Here is a 20877-nt window from a genome sequence, read left to right as displayed (position 1 = left end):
TCATGTCAGAAAACAGTAATAATGCAGCAATAAAATAAAACTATCTCCCTTCCAAGATACTGGATCATAAAACAATTGGCTGGATTGGAGGGAACCTTAAAGATCATCTAGTTCTAACCCCCTGCAGGAGGGACACCTCCCACTAGCCCAGGCTGCTCAGTGTCCCATCCAGCCTGGCCTTGAACACTTCCCGGGATGGGGTAGCCAGGTTTCCTTCCATCAGGTTTAGAAAGAGCTTTGAAAGCTGACAGGGACAACCTGGCAGTGTGTTTGATGCTGCTGGGTGCAGAGCCCAGCTTAGCAGGGCCACAAACTTCCCAGAACTTGATGGTGCTGCAGACGCTGGCACTGGGACAGGTCTGACCTGTCGCAGGACAAAATGAGGATGTCAGTGTGTTGTGCAGTCTCTGCTATGATTTAGTACCCAAATGGTAAATATTGGCTTATGCAGCCACTAATTCCCTCAATATTTGCTCTTGAGAGACAGAATCCTATTGACTTAACACAATCAGACAGTCTATACATGATTGTCAATGTCTCATCATGGGTGAAAAAAATGATTCTCAATTTACATTCCTGCAAATCAAAAGCAACTGCTGTAGATCTACTGTGCAAACAGGCTCTCAGTTTAAAAGCTGAGGTGCCACCTTCACTGTGGATGGGCAAATACATACAGTCATTCCACAGGATTTAGTTAACAGGTACGAGAGCGGTAGGCAGCTCAAGCTCTGATACATGGCACAGCCAAATGAGCTGGCACTAGGATCACACTGTGGTTTTCTGTGGACTGAGGCCTACATTAGTGAGCTTGCAGGCAGTTCCTTCCACAGTGTGGAGAAAGGAAGGAGTGGGATGGACCAGCACAGTTACAAAACCAGCACAATATACAAACCCAGCCCACAGTCCCTTTCTTCCAGTCTTTTTCTCTTGAGGGACTGGGGGGTGCTCCTGCTGCCCCTACTGGATCCCAACAAGTACCAGCAGCTCCACAGGACCAACAAAGCAGTCTTGGTTTACTGTGACAGCTGTGCTGAACATTTTTGATGAGGCTGTAGGTCAGTGCCAGCTGAGCCATCAGACAAGCTGGCTGTGAGAGCTGAGGCTCCCAGACTCTGCACTGCAGGATTTAAATGCCAATGTACCCTGAAAGCTTGAAGCTTCTTCACTTGAGGGCTGCTTTGTGTGACCCAGGAAGCTCAGTGCCCCCACCACTCTGACATGACACCCTCACAGGCAGCACCAAATAGCAAGGGAAATACAGAGGGGACCCAGGACCACCTCCTTGACCATCACCCCACTGTCCTTAGAGAGTCATGGCAAGAAAAATGCAACATGAGCTCCCTCCCATCAACCTTCCTCATGGTGAACATCCTGGCTGGGTATGGCCACTGCAGCAAGGGCTCACCAGCACTGTTCACCATTCCCTTGCCTGGTACAAGCCCACTCCCCATCTGCCCTAGAGCTCCTTGCTCAGCATGGACAGCCAAAAACCAGCAGTGTCTTTCAGTGATTTTTAAAGCCTTGTTTCCCTGCAGTCCTGTATTTCTGCTGAGGAGGAAACTCACTGTTCCTTCCAAGTTCCTGAGGACTTGCTGCACCCCAAATGCTGAGGGTACTCAAAGAGGCACAGGGCTGTGCTGGAGGGAGGGCTGGTGACCGCGTACTGCCACAGCAGCGCTCACTAAAAGGGATTATGTTTCTGAAATCTTCTTGCTTAACATTCCTCAGCCAGACCTTTCTCAGTTACACTTTTATTTTTTAATGCTCCCATTTCAGACTTAAGCATTAATCTACAGGTTTAGGGACTTTGATTCTTCTTTGTTCTGGTATGAGGCACCGAAGACTGCCATCAACAGACTTAGCAGCTGCTCCGGCAAATATTTGGCTCTGGGACATGAGCACTAGGCTCTCTCACAGCCTTGCCTGTCAGACTGTTAGAGGAAAAGTCTCTGAGGTGATTAGTCAACTAATATATCTAATAAGGGGTTTAAGCAGCAATCCATTATGTTCAACAATTCTGAGAATCATTTCCCTTTTAGTGCGCTGTACAAGAGACGACAGTGCAGGAAGCAGTTGGCTGAACATCCAACCTTCCCACCACCAACTGAATAAGGCTTATTTAGGTTTACCATCAATTTTATTTTGGCATAATTGATTGCCCAGATGTGTGAGAAGCTTTTACATACAGCACAGCTCCTGCTGCACGCTAGCAGGCCAGGCTGCAGCTATGGAGGCCTAAGGAAGGAGCAGGCATTTACTGCAGCAAAACAGGGATACACAAGTTCATCACTCTCTTCTTATTTCCCTGCAAAGGAAAAGCAGATACTGGTCTGGCTTTTGGGATAAAAATGTTTTGAAATGTGCTCAAGCAATGACTTTTAAAGGGAAGAAGGGAGATTTGGCTTACACCTTCTTTTTGTTCCATAATTTGAAAAAAAATCCAGAAATAATTTGTTGTAAAAAAGTCTCTCTATGCTTTAAAAACTGGTTCTGTTGGCAATCTATTAGGAAAAAACCTATTCCTCAAGTTATAGCACCCCAAGGGGGAAAAATTTTTAGCCAAACTATATATAAATATGCATTTTGTTCCTGATAAAATCTGTTTAATTCCAGCATCTATTAATATTTGGACAAAGGGATCTCTTTGTTAAAGCTCATACCCTTCCATTTTCTATAGGCATCTTACAGTGCATGTTTCCCATGGTCACCAAAAATCAAGTAAGGGCGACCTTTTCTGCAAATTTAACTTCAGCCATAACTTGAGTCCCATTCCTGAGTCAGTGTATGCACGATGGCTTTGTTCAGGAGGGAGGATGCTGTGCCTTGAGTTGGCTGTGCCCTGAGGTCCTACAGCTGAGGCTCACCCAGCTGAGCTGCTGAGGCTCTCCAGTGTTCCAAGCAGGTCCAGCATCAGGAAGAATAGATTGTAGCAGAGAGGATCACAGCAAGCATCCCCCAGCGTGAATGGAAGCAGCTGGGGACACCAGAGCCTTCGTGTGGTGCTTCCTGCTGCCACTCTTGCTTGAGTCCAGGGAGCTCCAGAGTTACTTCTGCAGCTCTGGCAACATGAGCAAGCTTGGCAATGTCAGCTGGGCACCATCAGCAGAGAGATGGGATGTTCCTGAGCAGGCAGAAGCAGGAGAGAGCCTGTCCCTGTGCTCAGGAGGAAAGCATTGTCCATGGTCTTGCCTCACCTCACATCTCGCTGCACCATCAGACCATGCTCCCCCTCAGACTCAAGAGCTTGAAGGCCCAGTGTTAAAAAAGCCTCTTGCAAATTTAGCTGCAAGTAATGAGGCAAGGGAGGTTTTTTAGGGCTTAATTTCCCCCTGCTGTGTCTACGTGACTTAATTGGGACAAAAGATTTCCAAGCTTCATTTTGGTGAAGCCCTGGTGAAATCATTTGTAGCAGAATCTCTCTCCATCTAGCTTATATAAAAAGATAGTTTTCCCCCTGGAGACACTATTCAAATACCAGTACCTGCTGTCAGCTCATCAGTACCATTCTTATTTTGCCATACTAGCCTTCCATTTGTGGCCTGATTTGAGACCTATTAAAGGACCTCAAGCCTTGTTCTAACAAGCAGGCCCTTAAAACACACCCAAAAGGCCATGAAAAAATAAAAATAATCCATTCAACAGCTTTGCAGAGTAAATCTCAAATGTATTTAACACTGAACTCTTGCTGCAAAGCTTGTGGGGGGATAAAACAAACAAGCCTCGGTCCACTGGATTGCTTTAATAAAAGGTTTATTGGAAATATTTTTGTGCAGACATACAACAGTCAACAATGCTGTTCAAAGCTACAAATTGTCTAAGTTTTCTGAACCTTCTAAAAATACAAGTAAATGACCTTCATTTGTATTCAGTCTGGGAGGGAAACAAACTCCACTGTAATGTGATGCTGTATTTAAACTACCAGAGGACATTAATAGGACCTGAAAATGGTAACACTTCTAGAGGAAAAAACCCACACACCACTGCTGCTCTGCTGGGAGCCAATTAAACATCCCCCCACAGCATCACTCCTCTCTGCATATCCAGATTGAAATGTCCCCATCTGAAACAATATTTAAGCAATTTGAGGACAGATATGACAGACAAGTGGCTTGGCTTGCTGATGAAAAAGATGCTTTTAAAGATCCTGTCACTCAAGACGCTGAATATTTGACCTCCCAGTGCAATGGACTGCACTTTGGGGGCAGGAGGAGGGACAGGGGGAGGTTTTCAAGTCAGACAACTCTTCCAGCACACACATGTACACAGTCCCAGAGGGCTTGGCTGCCTCATTGCTTTATAACTGGAGCCCTTTTTAAAAAAAAAAAAAAAAAGAGTTGAGCAACAACTTTGAGCAACTTTCCAGTCTATGAATCTTGACAGTAAGAACAGCAAGTACCCTCATTCCCTTCCTGAATCAACATATCAACCAGAAGGGCAGAGGAAAGCATATGCACTGTCTGGTAAACTCCATGTTTTCTAAGAAACCCTGCAGATGTTTTGAAATTGATTAATTTATGCCAAGACAACATCTGGAACATCTTCGCAGGAAAACCACCCAGTAAGGTAGTTAGAATATAAAACAATCATGTCTTTCTGTTAATGTTGGCTTTTTCCCTTGGCTTCACTGCTCCATAATTACAAGGGTGCTGACCTTCCAGCTATGCACAGTGACAGTTTGGCAATATATTAACACTTTTCTTCATCATTAGACTTCTGAGTGACTGCCCAGAGCTGGGACTGCCCACACAGAATTTGTCATTTACCAACTTCTGTTTCTCTTTAGATGCTAAGGGAGAATGAAACCCTTGTGGCAGACTTCAGGAGAACTCGTCTCACCTACTTCATACACAAAGGAAGGCTTTGGATAAACACCAGTACTCAGCTACTTTACCTTCTGTCCACACCACAAACAAGCAGGCCATGAACCCAAAGGAAACAACTCCTGGGCTTCAGACACCATAACAAAGAGATCCAGGTCCCCAGATTAACAAGCCCCTTGCACTGACCTGAGGGACAGGAACCTGCCCAGGAGCAACAGCTAAGCAGAAGTCCCACTAACTCTCCATGATGGACTGTCAGTCAGAACTGAAATAATTCCAGTACTTAGTTCTGGTAGGTCCATGAGGCAAACAGGAGCCAGTAAACCATTTAGCAATCTTCATAACCCACGAAACAACCTGCTAGAGCCAAAGTACACTAAGCAGGGGGCACTTCTGGCAGGGACTCAATCCCCTTCTCCAAGCCCAGGATTCAGCTTGGTACCAGAGAAACTCAGCTTCAGGAGGTAACAGTGCTTCACAAATTCTCAAGTGAGCTCTCCTCCCTTCCCAGAGCCACAGGAAGGAACCAAAGAAATCAGCTTCATCACAGCTCCTCAGGGATGCCTGAGGAATCCCTCCCCTCACTAACCGCTAACAGCAGCAGTGGTCTTCGCCAATCTATTTTGCTTCCCAGTCCCTTCACCTCTTCAGACATCCCATCCAAGAGCACATTCCTGGCCAGACAAACTCAGTCAGGCTGTCTAGGTTTCCTGCAGGTCATCAAGAAGCGATCACCTTTGGGATTCACTTGTGTGGCCAAGCAGTGCAGGGCACTTTCTGGTTTTCATTTGCCAACAAAGCTCAAAGCCGCCATTAATCTTACTGCTACATATGGAAAAGGTACCCATATGGATTTATTTTGTCGTCACCTATTGTACTGACCTATCCTGTGGCCTTCTCCGGACACACAGCTCCAGTCACAGATCCTGACAGGTAGTGAAGGCTCTCTTGGGTGTCTACAGGATACTGGGAAGAGGTGAGTACAAGAATCCTTCCTGACAAGACAGAAGGGGTCCAGCTGTCTGGAGGCTGAGGAACATGCATGGTCTGTGCCCCATTTTAGAAGCAAACTGCTACCCAGATACACCCGGTATAGCACAGACACAGCCAAATTGTCCTCTCCAGCCCCTCAGGGGCTTCATACCAACACCATTTCTTGTTAGACTCAACAGGACACAAAGAGCACTCCTGCAACCTGATTGAAGTTTAAGGCATTGATACTGTGTGATGTTTCAAAATTAAGGTAAAATATCCTCAGTGCTTAACACTAATGAGAAATCTGAGAAACCCAAGGTGCTTCTCAGGGCTGAGCACCCACTCAAGGCCTGCTCTGCTTCTTCAAACCTGAGCTGTGAGAAGTGTACTCCTCAGAGCATTTAAAGATTAAATTAAGTCATTATTTATAAAACCATTATTTATTCAAGGGAGAATGTAAATAGAGTATTACTAGTCTTCAGTGATGACTGGAGGTAATGTGAAAACAGAAGATTTAGTGAGTTAGCCCAAAAGGGCAAACTAAGCCTGCTGGACAGGGATAGTGAAAGGACTGTGCACCTCTTGTGCTCTTGGGTTGTCGATAGAGGGCCAAGCCCTGTGTGGCCTCTGACCATGTCCCCACATTTCACATATTCACATAAATAAAGCTTTCTCTGCTTTATTTATGACTTTATTATTACGACTCTCTCCTAGCAAACACACTCCAGTACATGCTGTAAAAATAATGTAATCTTGCTAACAGAAGACTTCCCTGCAGCATCTGCTATGAGCTTCTGGCTGAGGCAGGGGAAGAGACTGCACAGTTTTGGCATGCACTAAGGGGTGTGCAGTCTAGTGAACTGCAGATTAGCGAGGCTTGACTGTTATCTTAATTTACAGCCCATACAGTTCATGTTAACTCTACACACATTTTTAGATACATTAGCAGCTTAGTTTGACCCAGATACTTTTATTGGTTATTCGCCATTTCTCCTTGACAAGTTATTACTGACTTCCCATTCTAGCTCCCTAAAGCAAGACCTGAAGCCCTGTCAAGGAAAAGAAAATGTCAACAGCCTTCTCAGCAGTGCTCAGAGCAGCTCAGGCTCCCGCTCGCCAGCTTTAAATTGCTACTAGGCAATCATTAAAGGAACAGCAGCTTCTATGCAAGCTGCGATTATGCTGTTATAAAAAGTAGCAACCAGAGCCAAATCTGATTCAGGAAAATCACCACTTCCATCTGAATATCCAAACCCCTCTCCCTTTGGTCAGTGCAGAGAGCTGCTCAGCAAACCCTCTTCTGATCAAACCTTGGTAGTTAAGTCTGGACAGTCAGGCAGAAATCCCCATTCCTTCTGCTCCGATACCCTGTCTAGTTGATAACATTTTCACACAGCACTTTCAAAGGCTGCTGTTACTGCTCCATGCATTTGCCCTAATGAACAAGGAATTCTGTTGATGCAGAGCAGCTGTCATTCTCCTTCTGCTAACACAGCACTCAAACACACCTCATCATTGCTCATCAAGACAAGCAACTCCAACATCCAGTCTACAGCATATAACAATACATTAATTCCTGTAATGACTCCAAAGAACAGGAAGAATGCCAGGTCTTGACCTGGGTGGGTTCTACAGAATTAACTCAGCTAGAGATTAAGGCCATACAGTGATGATAAAGTCTGACCCACTAGCCCCAGTGTCACATACTGTATAGCCCTGTGACAAATCCCATGTGCAATTCCCATTGAGCTGACAACCAACACACGTACCTCAGTCTAAGCCACCATTCACTCTAGGGAGAGTTTTTGTTTGTGACACACACTGACCTCAATTTACAGAGAGGTCAAAACGATACAGCCCATAGTCTGCGCTAATAAAATAAATCACATCAGATGACAGCTGCTCCTCCCCAGCATCTTTCATTATGTTCTGTAAAATTTTTTTTCACTAAGTTAAGAACAGAAAAAACTCCAGGACTCCAGAAAAAACTCCTTCTATTCTCTGCTTAACACATTTACTTGCCCTTCTTCATTATCCAAAGGCTTTAAAAGTTTTTTTGTGCAGCCTCATGAAAAGCCTCCAAATTGTTTACATGCCAATGTTTGGTGTGCAGCTTAGAGTAGAAAGACTAAGCTGATCTCATTTTGCCTTGGTGGGAAGTTAATTTTCCTTGTGTTTTTACAAAAGGAAGAAACAATTAGCGGTTCTGAAGAGAGGCTTACACCACACATTTCCTAAATAGATTTGGTTTCTAAATAAAAGGAAGTGTTTAACAGGTTATATCAGTATTAAGATTTAAAAGCTCCTGGGATCAGGTTTACTTCCCCCTTATTTATTCTCTGCACTAGTACTTGTGCCTTTAACCAAAATTCATCTCCCAGAAAATACGTACATCCACACTTTGCCTATGGCCTATGGCAAAATTATTTGCATGTTTTCCTTATTGCATAATTGTCTCATTAGCACTGCAGAAAGAAGGTGATGACTTTTCCCTCTGTGCCATCAGCCTAATCCAAGACCAACCCTGACTGATGCTGCAGGAGCAAAATTTGTCTCTTCTAAAATGGAAGGGGACTCCGAGCCTCTGAGGTGGCACTGGAAATTGAATTACAGCACTTGAGCGTTGGCATTTACCCACAACCCTCAAGGAAAATTAAACCAGTAGGCCAGGCTGAAGCTTTCCTTTCCTTTGCTAAACATAAACATTCATATTCAAATTGCTTTCGGATATATTTAAATCAATAAAAAATTCTGGATGATGGTCAATAGGGCAAAAAACAACGCCAGCTTTTTAAATACACAGATGTAGTATATACATTAACCACAAAGCCTGGCTTAAACACAGCAGTATTTACTTTATACTATTCAGAAACGTGGTTTGGCGACTAAAATTAACAGAACTTGTCTGGAGGACAGCATAAGCTTTCTAAGAGCTCTTTCAGCTTTAACTTATGCCCCAGTTTTTGCCCTTTTTTTTTTTTCTTTAGAATTCCAATCTATGCAGCAGCACGCCTGTCCCAGTGGCACAGCAAGGCCATGGAGCCAGCATTCCTTCCAGGGCTCATGGGTCTGAGTGTTTCAGGAAGCCTGTTGATGGATCAGATCTAGAAGAGGGACTGGTTTGGCTGAACAAACAAACAGCAGGTCGTCATTTCACAAAGGCCAGCTCTGTGTGTGTCCATGTGTGTGCATGCACGTGTGTAATCCCTTCCTGCCCTCCTTTGCAAACCTCTCTTACCTGGCCAGGGGAAGGCTTCTCGAGGGTTACACTATCAGCCTCCTATGCAGATGCACATCTTATCAACATATCTGACAAGACGGTACCTTTAAATTAAAATTCTCACTGTTTTGTTCTACTATTAAACTGGGCATGGGGTCATGGAGGGAAGTCCCAGGCTACATTTGAAGTGCACATCCAAATACATCATGAAGCGTTATGAGGAGGCACCTAGTTGAGTTCATCTTTGTGTACAATGCCATGCACTCAAGACAGCTGCCCTGCCAAGCTCTGACTTCCACATCCTGGCTTTGTGAGTAAGCTATTAGGTGGGTTTCAGAAAGCTAAGATAGAACCCTAATAAATCCTGTAAGAGGGCAAGAAATATTCTAAGTAATTGATTGCCATCTTGTGTTATTCTATCATAAGAAGGCAAATAAGCATTTTTAGCTACAAACTGTGTTGCAATCAAAAATTTTATGCCAAATGGTCTGTTCAGAATTTCAGCCAAATTAGTAAACAGTGAATACAAGAAGAGAGTGAAGTCTGCATGCAGTGATGTGCACTTGGTCTGTGTGTAACAAAACAGGAAATCTCAGCACCTCACTCCAATTAAGCAAAGGCTGATTTCTCATAGAACATAAATTTTCTACTTTTCCCCCAGAACAACCTTATACCGATGTTTTAAATAGTGGTAAAACATTGTTTTTCATTTCACACCTCACATAGCACAGTCAAATGCTTCATAACAACATAAACAAAACTTTAGGCAGAGCTTTGCGACTGAAGTCAAACAATGATTTCCCCCCACAATATGTACTCAAGGTTTGCAGGGAGAATACAGAAACTTGTTGGCTAAGGCCACAGAAATGAGTTCTCTCTCTGGTGTTTTGGCTGCTGCCGCCAAATCTAGTCAAGAATGTGTTAACAGTGGATGCATTGATCCAAATCCCATTATTCCCACCACCCATCAAGTAAGGAATAATTTATTCTATTTCTGTTCTCCTTTTGGTTGTATCGTAGGATCGAACAACTTGTGACTGGGAAACAACGCCGTGTTCTTCTTGAGAAAATGCATACCCATCTGAAAAAGCAAAGGAAGAAAAAAGAAATCAGTCACTGAGTTGAGCTCAAGAGCACAGACCACTTTCAGGAACAGTTTAGGTATCACGGAAGTTATGTGATTGAGACTGCAACCATCTTGATTTCTGTGCTGAGCTTCTGACGCTTAGAGCTGCACACTACACTGCCCATGGGGCACAGAAAGGGTGTCTGCTGCCAGCTCCGTCCCTCTGCTCCCCTCCCCAGGCCAGGTCAGTGTACACAGTCACCAATACCCTCTGAGTTAACCTAATAAGCTACAGATTGATTTGAACACACTCCCTTAGTACTCCCATAGTGGCAGAGCTTCCTTAAAGACTTAACAGAGAAGTAGAGATTTGCATTTTGGCTCGTCTCCTCTGTAGTCTGCTTGATAGCAGCACTTTCTCTGGAGAAAGGTGGGAATGTCTAGCCCACAACTGGATTTTTCTCACATCTTCCTCTTAACTCCCCTCAGGATTTTTTTTTTTTAACAAGTTTCCAAGTGGCATCTGATAAATGACACTGTGAAACTCTCTATTCTCTCGGCCAGTCACTCATATTTTGCACAGAGCAAACACACACATTCTGGATGTCTCTATTTTGTTAATCCTGCTAGCTAGCACAATCCTGTGGTCTCCCTAGAAACTACTCAGATGAAAATAACCACGTGTCTGATTTCTTCTGAAGTACAGAAAGGCAAGTGACATTTCTGATAGCATCTCCAGAACACCACAATGCTGGTAGAACAGTCACAAAAAGCTAATGGGCCAACACGGTGAAACAGCAGACACACTTGCAGATGTGGCCCCAGAGAAAATTCAGAATGGAAATCTGTAGTAAAGGACAGGAGATTTTTTGATGCCCTGAGTCACAAGCACAACAGGAAATCGTTGCCAGTAAGTGGAGGGGATTCAAATAGAAATACAGTCACATTGCTCCAGTCACATCTCCCTCATGGAGTGATTGCAGGACACCAGGAACTTTGATTTGATTACATGACCAATCCTCCCAGCATCCCATTTTATTTTCCCTGAGTGATTTCATGCCAATATACATCCTGCTACAGGGGCACAGGTTTGTTTTTCCTGCCTCTAGCTGACAGTTCACAGAATACATTCATAAAGTGCAAACAGTCTTTTGGAAAAAAGTATGTCCATACTGGATCATTGCAAAGGAAATACGATGTACAAAACAGGCTTTCATTTTAGAAAGGGTAGATTCACACTTAAACAACCACCTCCAGTGGGTTTGTTCCATGTGAACAGCCAGCATCCTGTTAGCTTTTTGGTTAAATTCTCCATGGATAAGTCAATTTGGTCAAAGACCGCAAGCTTAAGCCCTAGAAGACTGAAGCCCATGTCCCATTACTTGATTTGCATCGAGATGGCTTTGCTGTATTTACTTATCCATAAGATCATCCAGCGTAGTGGAGTCTTCAACTGCCGTAACTACTGCAAATCCAGCACTGACCACACAGGTCAGCCCCAGATGTCATCTTCCCATCACCTGCTTATTCCCAGTGCTAGCACAGGCCAGTGGACAGCCAAGCAGCCCAATCACTCCACAATGCCAATGCAAAATTCAGTCAAAAAAACCTGTTCACCACTCTCACACCAGTAGAAAACACCTTAATACAGCAAGAAATTTCAGGCTAAGATGATCTGTGATTAAGAATACCAGGGGTATCGTTACGTCTTCATGTCCTTCATCCATCCCAAACCACCAGCAACGAAGGTTTTGTGTGTACGCCATGGGAAAGGCTGTGACCCCCAAGCTTCCCAGCTGAAGCTCAACACTTGGCAGTTCCTTTAAGACTTTTCCTGTAGATCTCTACACAGCAAGATGAGTTCGGATTATGTTTTTCTTTTCACTTTACAATTAAAATTGAACTTCAAGCTGTTTAAGCACCTGACTGTGCCTTGTGGAAACAAAATGCTGCGAATGCTTGAGTCCCATCCACACTCCCTAAGCAGCTCTACATTTCCACTGTTTCTAGACCCCATCCAAAACCAATGAAAGTTTCCATCTGTCAGTTACTAGGGGACTTTCCAGAAGTTTGAACTTTCCCCCAACTCCAGTTTTAAAACCACAGCTATGAGCCTGCCTTGGGAACAAGGCCCTCATTGTTCAGCTGTCCTGCAGCAGCCCAAGGAAGGAGCATGTTTCTTTGGGGCTTTCTGGGCACAACCCACTCACCCTCAAAGAAGGAAGGACCTTTGTACTCGGAGACTTTCTATGAATGGAGGAAAGGGGCACTTTTGAATATCTGTCAGCGAGGCTCATTTGTTAAGAGGAGATTCACGTTCTCATCAACTCTAAGGTTTCACTAGTACCAGATATTATCAGGCAATCCACTGAATTTTAAAAGCATCCTGTTGGGTTTTCTTAAAGCTTTGATATTCTATTAGTAGATCAGAATCTAGTCTTCCATTAGGTCTCTAATTTAACGCACTCTTTTTCTGTTCACTGCAATGGCTGCTCTGGTCTGTGCAATGCTGGACTACAGCAGCCATCTCAATGGGTGTGCCTCGAACACAGATAGCAACATTGTGCAAGCTCAACAGCATTCTCATGGGCAACAGCTTCCAAGACCAGGACATAGGAAGAGTCCAGACGGCTCTTTTTATTCCAGAAGATCTCCTCTTGGAAGGACTGCTTACAGTTTTTGTCACTTCAGGGATTTAATTTAGAGGCCTTCTACTCTTTGCACTCTCCTCTGATACACCCAAATTGTCTGTCCTGGGATTTGTTTAGGCCAACCAGCAAGAGGGCAGCTCTCACTGGCAGCCCATCAGAACCCTCACCTGATGCAGCATTTCACTAGTTCATACTGCAGTGGTATTATGGTTTAGTACAGTCCAAAGTATAAAATACATCCTTTTGTTTGTCTTTGAAGAAAAATTTCCAGATTCAAATCCACTAAAACTTTTAGGGGGTTGGGGAGATGTGAGGGACTTTTTTTGGTTTTTTTCCTTTTACTCTGTTTTAGGAAATGCTGCTTCTCAGATAACAAAACTCTCTCTGATATAATGAAAATCAACATTGAGGTATCACTTGACCAGCCAAATTCTGTCTCAGGCGAAACATTTGGTTCTGCACAGTTTTCAAGGAGATTTGCTGTGAAGTCACGGTTCACATTTACCAGTTAAACAGTGAATGCTAACTCACCTTTGACTTCTCCAGCAACCGTCTTCTATGTAACCTGGGAAAGGGAAAGCTGCCTAAAATCTTGAACAGTTTGACTGATGCTTACAGAAGTAATTAATTTATCTTCTGATAAATTATGCCTGTGTTTTCTTAAGGACCCAAGAGGAATTCCTGACAAATGGTCCTATCTTTTTAGTCCCAGATACCAACTTACTGGTATTTGCATGTAGAAAACAGAGTCAAATGCCAGAGCATCAAATTCTTAACCAACTATTCCTATTTCTTTTTCTTAAGTTGATTTTAAAAGACTGCAACTCCACTTAACAGTCAACAAACATGTAGCTTGGAAAAAATACAGAATGTACATTATATTTCAAACACATGCAAGATAAGAGGAAAAAGAGTTTAAAAAGCATCTCAAGTAGCTCCCCTGTTGTTTTTCAAATAAAAATGTGCCAGCAGAAAAGTGAAAGGAAGAAGGTATCTGCTAGTGGAGAATAAATGGTGGGATTAGAGCCCTCAGCATGAACACATTATTATTATTTATTATTTGTCAGCCCTCATACTGTGAAACGAACCTCAGATGACAGGTGCTTTTTCTCCATTGATTAATGAGGTGCAAACCATATGCTCTGCATTCAGATTTACTCTATGAAATCACCATATTCTGTCAAAGGAAGAGGGATTTTCTTTGCTAGCATAGGAAGCCTGGGCCAAGTGCAGTAATCCTCACTCAGGCATAGCTCTTGGTGTTTCAGGGGGAGTTCTGCCAAAGAGCATATTGAGACAAATGATAACTGAACACCAGCAGGGGCATTACAGGAGGGAAACCACATTAGAGAGATGCTATGGAACTTTCCTTATAGATGAAGGGTACCCTTCCCATCCTCTGGGGGCACAGGTGATACAGGTCAGTCATGCAGAAGGAAAGGGGAGGTCAACAGCCATCTTTTATATCCACAGAGTTTGTCTAAAGGAGGTGCTACTTTCACAAAGTCACAGCAGTAAAAAAGACATGAACCTGGATAGAGACCTGGAGAAAACCTCACTGCCAGCAAACCCTATGAGGGAGACTTTTTGGACATCATTATTATTCCTTCCCTCAAGGGTGAGCCCCACAGCAAGCTAAAGGGAAGGGTCCAAAGACACATCTGAGAGGAGCCTGGTAGCATTTCCTGCTCATTCTTAAGAGGTTTCAGAAAGCAGGTGGCAACAGGGAATGACCAATTTCACCAGGCACCTTCACCAGGAGCTACACCAAGCCTGTTGTCACCACCACCTACAAGATTGCACTGAGATGGTTTTATGTTAGCACCTGGGCTTGACAACCAACCATATGCAACTCTTCCACTGAAGTCTCCTGACAATGCCATCCAAACAGGAGCTTCACAGTTTCTTTTTTTAAGTTTTCATAAACTTCCCAGAAGTTATACTGGTAGAAAGGAACCACGAGATCTTTGACAGTACAGCCAGTAGATAGATTTCTTTCACGCTTCTGACAGCTCTACACAATTCAGGAACACAAAAACAAAGAGCAAGAAAAATGGCCGTGAAGGTTTTCCTTTAAGGACATACCCTTCCAAATGGACAGGGGCTACTCTCCAAGGCAGCTGCTCTGAGCCAGTTTCTTTAATGGGAAGAGGTGTTTGAGAGACTAATCATGGCTGGCACTCCCATAGGGCACTGCCATGGCACTGGCTGTGTGGCTCTGTTGCCCATTTTGGGGGCTGGATCTACAAGAGCCTGGTGCTATATGGGAGCACCCCAGCCATACATCATGCCTTAAGGTCTTGTGCTGTGCTAATGCTTTCAGACATGGGCTGGCTCACCAACAGAGAGCTAAGGAAACACAGAGTGAGCTTCTGCCTCTTGTACAGGCTGTGCAGTCTTACCTCAGTCAGCTCTTTCCTCCCAGCACTAACCATCAGTAGAAGCCCAGAAACTCCCTGTTAGATCTTTCTCCTTTCCTTGTGACTGGAAACAAAGCTGTTTAGGCATTGCTTCCTCCCAAAACAGTTGGAAACGGTCAAAAATAAAGTCATTTCTAACCCAGTACTGCATCTTTGCATCTGTGCTATAAAATTTAATCCCATTTTCATTCCTTGTTGAGACCAAGGCAATTCATTTGCTTAAGCCTTTGTCAGCTCTAACTAAACAAAGTATTTTCCAGCTTTATATGCAAGCAACAGATTCTGAGTTGAAGAAGCAACTTTTGGTCTTCACAGCCTGGAAACTTAGGGCCTGGTGGAAACATATGAACAGTTCAAGACTTCAAACAGAGTACTTGTAGTGTGATTTAAGATACTGGCCCAGCATGTCAAGGCTACCGCCCTATTCATCAACTCTTTGCTTTGAAGATTTCTAGCATTTAGTAAACAGTTGTACAATTTAGGGTTGTGAAAACAGCACGTATGTTCCCTGGATCTCACATGGCCTTGTACATACAGCAGCTATGCAACACTAGAAAACAGTATTTGACAAGAGATGACAGAAGTCATGGATACATCACAAAAAGCATCTTTTAATCCTAACAGCTTCACAGCCAAAATTTATGTTCATGTGAAAAACAGACTGCTGATTGTAACCTGTCCTGACTGGCCTGACTCATTTAGCACCTAATCATTTGCATTTATAGGGAAGCTGGTTATCCAAATTAGGGTTTATTTTGATCTCATTTTTCTCTCCCAATAGCTGTTCACCTACTAACAACCTGAAGACATGTTCTTTGAGACTAAAAGTACGTATTAAGTCTGACTAGTTACCGCTGGTGTATCTCCTTTCGGCACTGCTTTGCAGATTTCACAGACTGTGGTAAGTCTCCACCAGCAGACTATTTTGACAGCAATTTATTTATGCATTTTATGGATTTCTTCTGCCAGTCATTGCTTTTGGAATCTCCTCAGAGAGCATGCTTGCATGCCCAAAGCCATGTTGCTATCAGCATCCCTGGCTCCTTTATACAAAGGATTAAATCCTGACAGAAATATATGATCCACAGGGCTGCTCTGCACACTGGCCTCTCTTCCCAGATGTAATGGGATTGATTGCTGAAGACCCTACATCCCTTGACAGTGATGGCCTTCCAATGGCTCTATCAAGGACAAAGACCATCACTGTCCCACCCCTTCTAGTCAAATTCCGAGTGGAAAACAGTAACACCTTAGGCATTTGGGTTCTGAAATCCCAGCCCTGCTTCCATGACCTAAGCCATAACAGTTCTGCTACAGAAGGCGACACAGCCAGCGACGAGATTTGACTTCTCCGTGATTCTTAAGCAGTCAGGAGTGCCACTTCTTACTGCAATGGCAAAACAAAGCCCAAATCCTGAGTGTCTGCCCCTGTACCACCCAGTACTGCACACTGAGGGGGTTATTTTCTTTGGTAAATGAGCCTATTTTTACCACCAGTTTCATCACAAGAGAGACTGCATTTCCCACTAGAAGGGGCTGACTGGACTCCCTGGTCCCTCAAGACAGCATGGTCCTTCAGTGTATCTGGCCTACAGAGCTGCTAGTGAAGGTTTTAAGCATTGTGGAAGCCTTTAAAACACTGAAAAAAACCCATCAGGTCCAGCAGACAGAAGGCCTGTTCCTCCAGGAAGATGAATAAATGGATGACTTCTACATCAACAAGAAATGCCATTTATTTGAAGCAGCAGTAGTAGCCAATTGTGATGTTGCTTCTTTTCTCCCAGCTGCAGACAAAGAGGGAGAGAAGAGAGGCAGCTCTGCAGGCCATGGCTTTCCTCACCAGCAACACACAGAACCCTAATGGCATCCCTGAAACATCACTGTATTATTCTCAGCTAACCACAGCTAATACGACATTTTATAAAGAAACCATTTCTAATAAAGCTAGGCTCTATCATTTCTTTTATGCAGAGTTTTTTATTTTTAGACTATTCTTAAGACTATCAGAATTCTACCTTTAGAGAACCTGCATACTGGGATTTTATCATTTGGGCCTGTTGATTGGCTGCTAGGGAATTAACCACATTTGAGCTCTCCTTGCCTAGGGCCAGATACACTAATTCCACTTCCAAATGTACGTGTCTTGCTTGACAGCTCAGCCTCTGTGCTAGATTATCTCTACCTACAATTTAATTAAAAAGTAATCACCCTTGGCTTCCCTCATGTGGGGCTGGCGCTGTGCAAACACACGCAGACGCAAGCCGCTACTTACGTGATACACTTTGCTGGACAGAGTGGGCACGGAAAAGGCTCGGAGGAGTTTTCCTGCCGAGCCTTTTTAACAAATGATCACGTTCGTTCACGCTAAGGGAGACAGAAAGAGAGAAAACACACCAGTGAGTAACCAGATAATTTCAAGGTAAAAGTCAACTGTATTTGAAGTACTTGGCAGCTTTGACTTTGTCAGTATTAAAGGTGGTTGTAGCATGAAATAGAATTTTCTCTTTCTTTAAACCGCACATTATCAAGAGAACTCTCTAATAATGGAAACTCCTCCTTTCTAAGGACACTTTGTATCAGTCTGCTTTTGGTTAATTCATCCCTAATATTACCATCATTGTGATTTCTGAATACCTGATGCCTCTGAATTGTTACAAACCATATCAGAAGTCTGACATCAAGTGATACGGATCATTAAGACGATTCCTCTTTAGTATTATGCAGATGAATCACAGCATCCACAAACTGCCTTAGAGAGAAGGAGCAAAGCACTGTAGCTTAGCACAAAGTAGAAGGCTTCTATCACACCTGCAAAATGGTCTGAAGCAACCAAAGGAAGGACCCATAGTTAATTCTGCCTTGTAAAGAACGCTCTCATTTTAACCTCCCATACAGAAAAAAAGCTTTCTATCCAGTTTCTTTTATTAAAAACCCCTTTGGTTTACTCAGTTCTTGACAGAAGCCTGAAAAAATTACTGCTGAATTTACAAAATGTGAAAATAAAAACTTTGGGTGAAAAACACAGTATGCTTACAATAGGTTCAACATACCTACAAGAATTATTAAAGGCACTCTCCACTTTGATTTTTATAAGAAACACAACACTAATTTAATCAAGAACTTTATGCTCAGGGTTAAAAAATGGTGACTAAGATCCTGACCTTTCAAAGCACTTAATTATGTATATGAGTCCCACTAAGTTCAATGGGGCTTTAAATTAACATAGGCCTTCAAATCTCACTGCACTGGAGCCCCAAGTAACTTAAATATCAGATTATTTTCAGAAAGATATTACAGTCTACTTTAGATCAAAGTTCTCCATGATTGGTCGGTTTTTTCCATCTCACCCTTATTCCTAACAGTGAGATGGAGCTAGTGTATAGAAGGGATCTGTTTGCTGGTACATCAGCATCTTTGCAGCATCTTTATCCCATTTGCACCATATTTACACTGTGTCTCCATTTTCACAGTCTGCTTTTTCTTTCACTTCTTCATTCACAAGGAGCAATTCCACTGATTATGCTGCAAACATGGATACACACCTGAGTGCCAGTGCTGATACCTTTCTGGAATTAGATTACAAATTCACACGCGTTTGGTGTCTGAAATGGAAATCCCAGCAAGCACAGCTCCTGCTGTCGACAAGCTAACAACAGTTTTAAACAAACAACTCCCTTTCATTGAAGCAGTTTGCTAACTTCAATCAGGAAAGTAACTGAAGAATCTCTGAGATGCCTGTAATATGTAATCCAGCCATGCAGGCTTATATTCCACTTAATAGTCCATTAGGGTAATAGCCAGGCTCACAGTCTTCTGTTCAGTGCATAATGAGATGTCCACAAAAGAAAGGGTGGGATCCTTCTCTTTTTCCTGTGACCTCCAAGCTCACATATCTGAGGTAGAAGCTTGTAAAACCTACAGACTCCTCCTCAAAATCTTTACTAACTGTCAGCATTTTCAGACACTTGGTCTCTTCCACTCCTTCCCTTGGCACCACAGAATCACACCTGCAATGGGTATGGCAGGTTGCTTTCCCTGCCTGCAGTCAGTACGATTCCCTCAAGATAAAATAGAAGTTGATAATAAATTTGGAAGCACAAGTATCGATTCCAACTGAGTTTGTCAAACAAACTCTAACAGCTCTTGGCTCGTGAGACCTGCATGTGTTCAAAGAAGAAAGGATCACAGGTTTCCATTAAAACCAGGGTTACAGCATGAAAGCTTCTAAAAATCTTGGAGGACCCAACTCCTTAAAAAAACCAAGACTAGTTGCTGGCTATAAGAAAATCAAATACATACAGAAAGAAGTTTCTACCTACTCCAAGCAGGCAGCACGATGGAAAACATGTACTACAAAGAATCACCAGGTAAGGGTGATGCAATAGAAGGCACAAAGCAAGACATGAGACTTCTCTAACCTTTAACAACTTGCTTACAAAGTTGACAGCCTGCAGAACCAGCCATTACCAGTGCAAACTAGTGATGCTGTACTGTACAACCTCCTGCTGACTGCAGAAGACTGCTGGATAACTTGTTAGTTTAGTGAAACACTGCCTGGATATACTGCTATCCTGTGAATGACAGAAGTGCAGTACTTGTTCACATCCTGCAGGTAGAGAACATGCAGGCAGAGTCTTTCCTATCTCAGCAGGAGGGTGATTTAAAGAAAGGAATCTTAAACCAATCAAAAATATTTGTTCTAGGGGACAAATAAGCAATATTTGCCACAAAATTCTTACCCTGAGAATGGAATTAACCACAGTAGAAAAAGGCACGAGGGAAAATTCTTCCTCTGCTTGTCTACCATGCAGCAACAGATGAAGAGCAGGTCAGTAATGCTTAGCTCCTCAGGCTTCTGCATGCAATGTGTGGAGGAAAGTGTGCTGTCAAGGGACCACTGAACAGGAGCAGCACATTGCAGCTCTAAGAATGCCAAAGCTACGCTATCTTCAACATCGCTAATTATAATCAACAAGTTCAAAACTGAAGTCACATCTGATTTTCCCTTTTGGAAAATTATATTGGATTGTATCTATGCAGAGAAAGAAAAACTCATGGTAGAATTAGACTTAAACTTGTGGTTTAAGTATGAGGGATGACTAAATAGACTGCAAGTCAAGACCAGTCAAGTACTATAAAATAAACTCTTAATACACAGGGGTTAATGCAACACAGTTCTTCTGAATTGGATGAGTATTTGATTTACTAACAGATATTAGATCTCCCAGTACAAACCCTGAAAGGAAAGAAAAGTGAAGTGGCTTTCTTAACCATTAAGTGTTTGCACCCATACCAAGTCCCTGCTTTCAGAAAAGGTTTCTGCCTGCTGCTAACAGGTAACAAAGGTAAAACTTCTCAGTCTGCCTCACACTTTGATGCAAAACTAATGACAACACTGGACTCACAGGCCAACAGGCTAGGCCTTCCTCACAGAAATATTGCTTGTAAATCAATCCCAGGCATTAGCCATGATTTGCAGATTTAATTCTGCTTTCCAGTGACTCTGAGCCAGGGCCTAAGCACTCCCATGGGGTCTAAGGATGACATCTTCAGATGCATTGAGGGAAAAGGATGAGAGATCATGAGATCATACTCTGAATACTGGACAGTTGTGTTCATATTCAGGAACTCAAAAATCTTGTCAGAATGGAAAAGTCACAAACCCAGACATTCTTTTGTGAGTCACTGACATGGAAAGCCACAGTGAAATATGCTTTAGCTGGTT

At 43.1% G+C, this 20877-nt stretch overlaps 1 protein-coding gene across 5 annotated transcripts in view; it reads right to left on the bottom strand.

Annotated features, from left to right (window-relative positions):
• Positions 1 to 3733: 3733 nt before the first annotated feature.
• Positions 3734 to 20877, bottom strand: part of ATP8A2 (ATPase phospholipid transporting 8A2) — a 320936-nt gene continuing 303792 nt past the window's right edge. For all 5 annotated transcript variants that reach the window (XM_042014085.1, XM_042014087.1, XM_042014086.1 and 2 more), the window contains 2 exons: positions 17425 to 17516; positions 3734 to 10096 (listed from right to left, as the gene is read on the bottom strand). In XM_042014085.1, coding sequence (XP_041870019.1) covers positions 9999 to 10096; positions 17425 to 17516 — 190 coding nt within the window. In that variant the 3' untranslated portion in view covers positions 3734 to 9998. The remainder of the gene's footprint in view (positions 10097 to 17424; positions 17517 to 20877) is intronic.

This window comes from Corvus kubaryi, unplaced genomic scaffold (assembly GCF_017639235.1).
Source record: "Corvus kubaryi isolate FWS band 111438036 unplaced genomic scaffold, C.kubaryi_AGA036_p1.0 split1-65, whole genome shotgun sequence".
In the NCBI taxonomy this organism is placed as follows: domain Eukaryota; kingdom Metazoa; phylum Chordata; class Aves; order Passeriformes; family Corvidae; genus Corvus; species Corvus kubaryi.
Note: the sequence above shows the minus strand (reverse complement) of the source record. Positions and strands in the feature narration are given on the sequence as shown.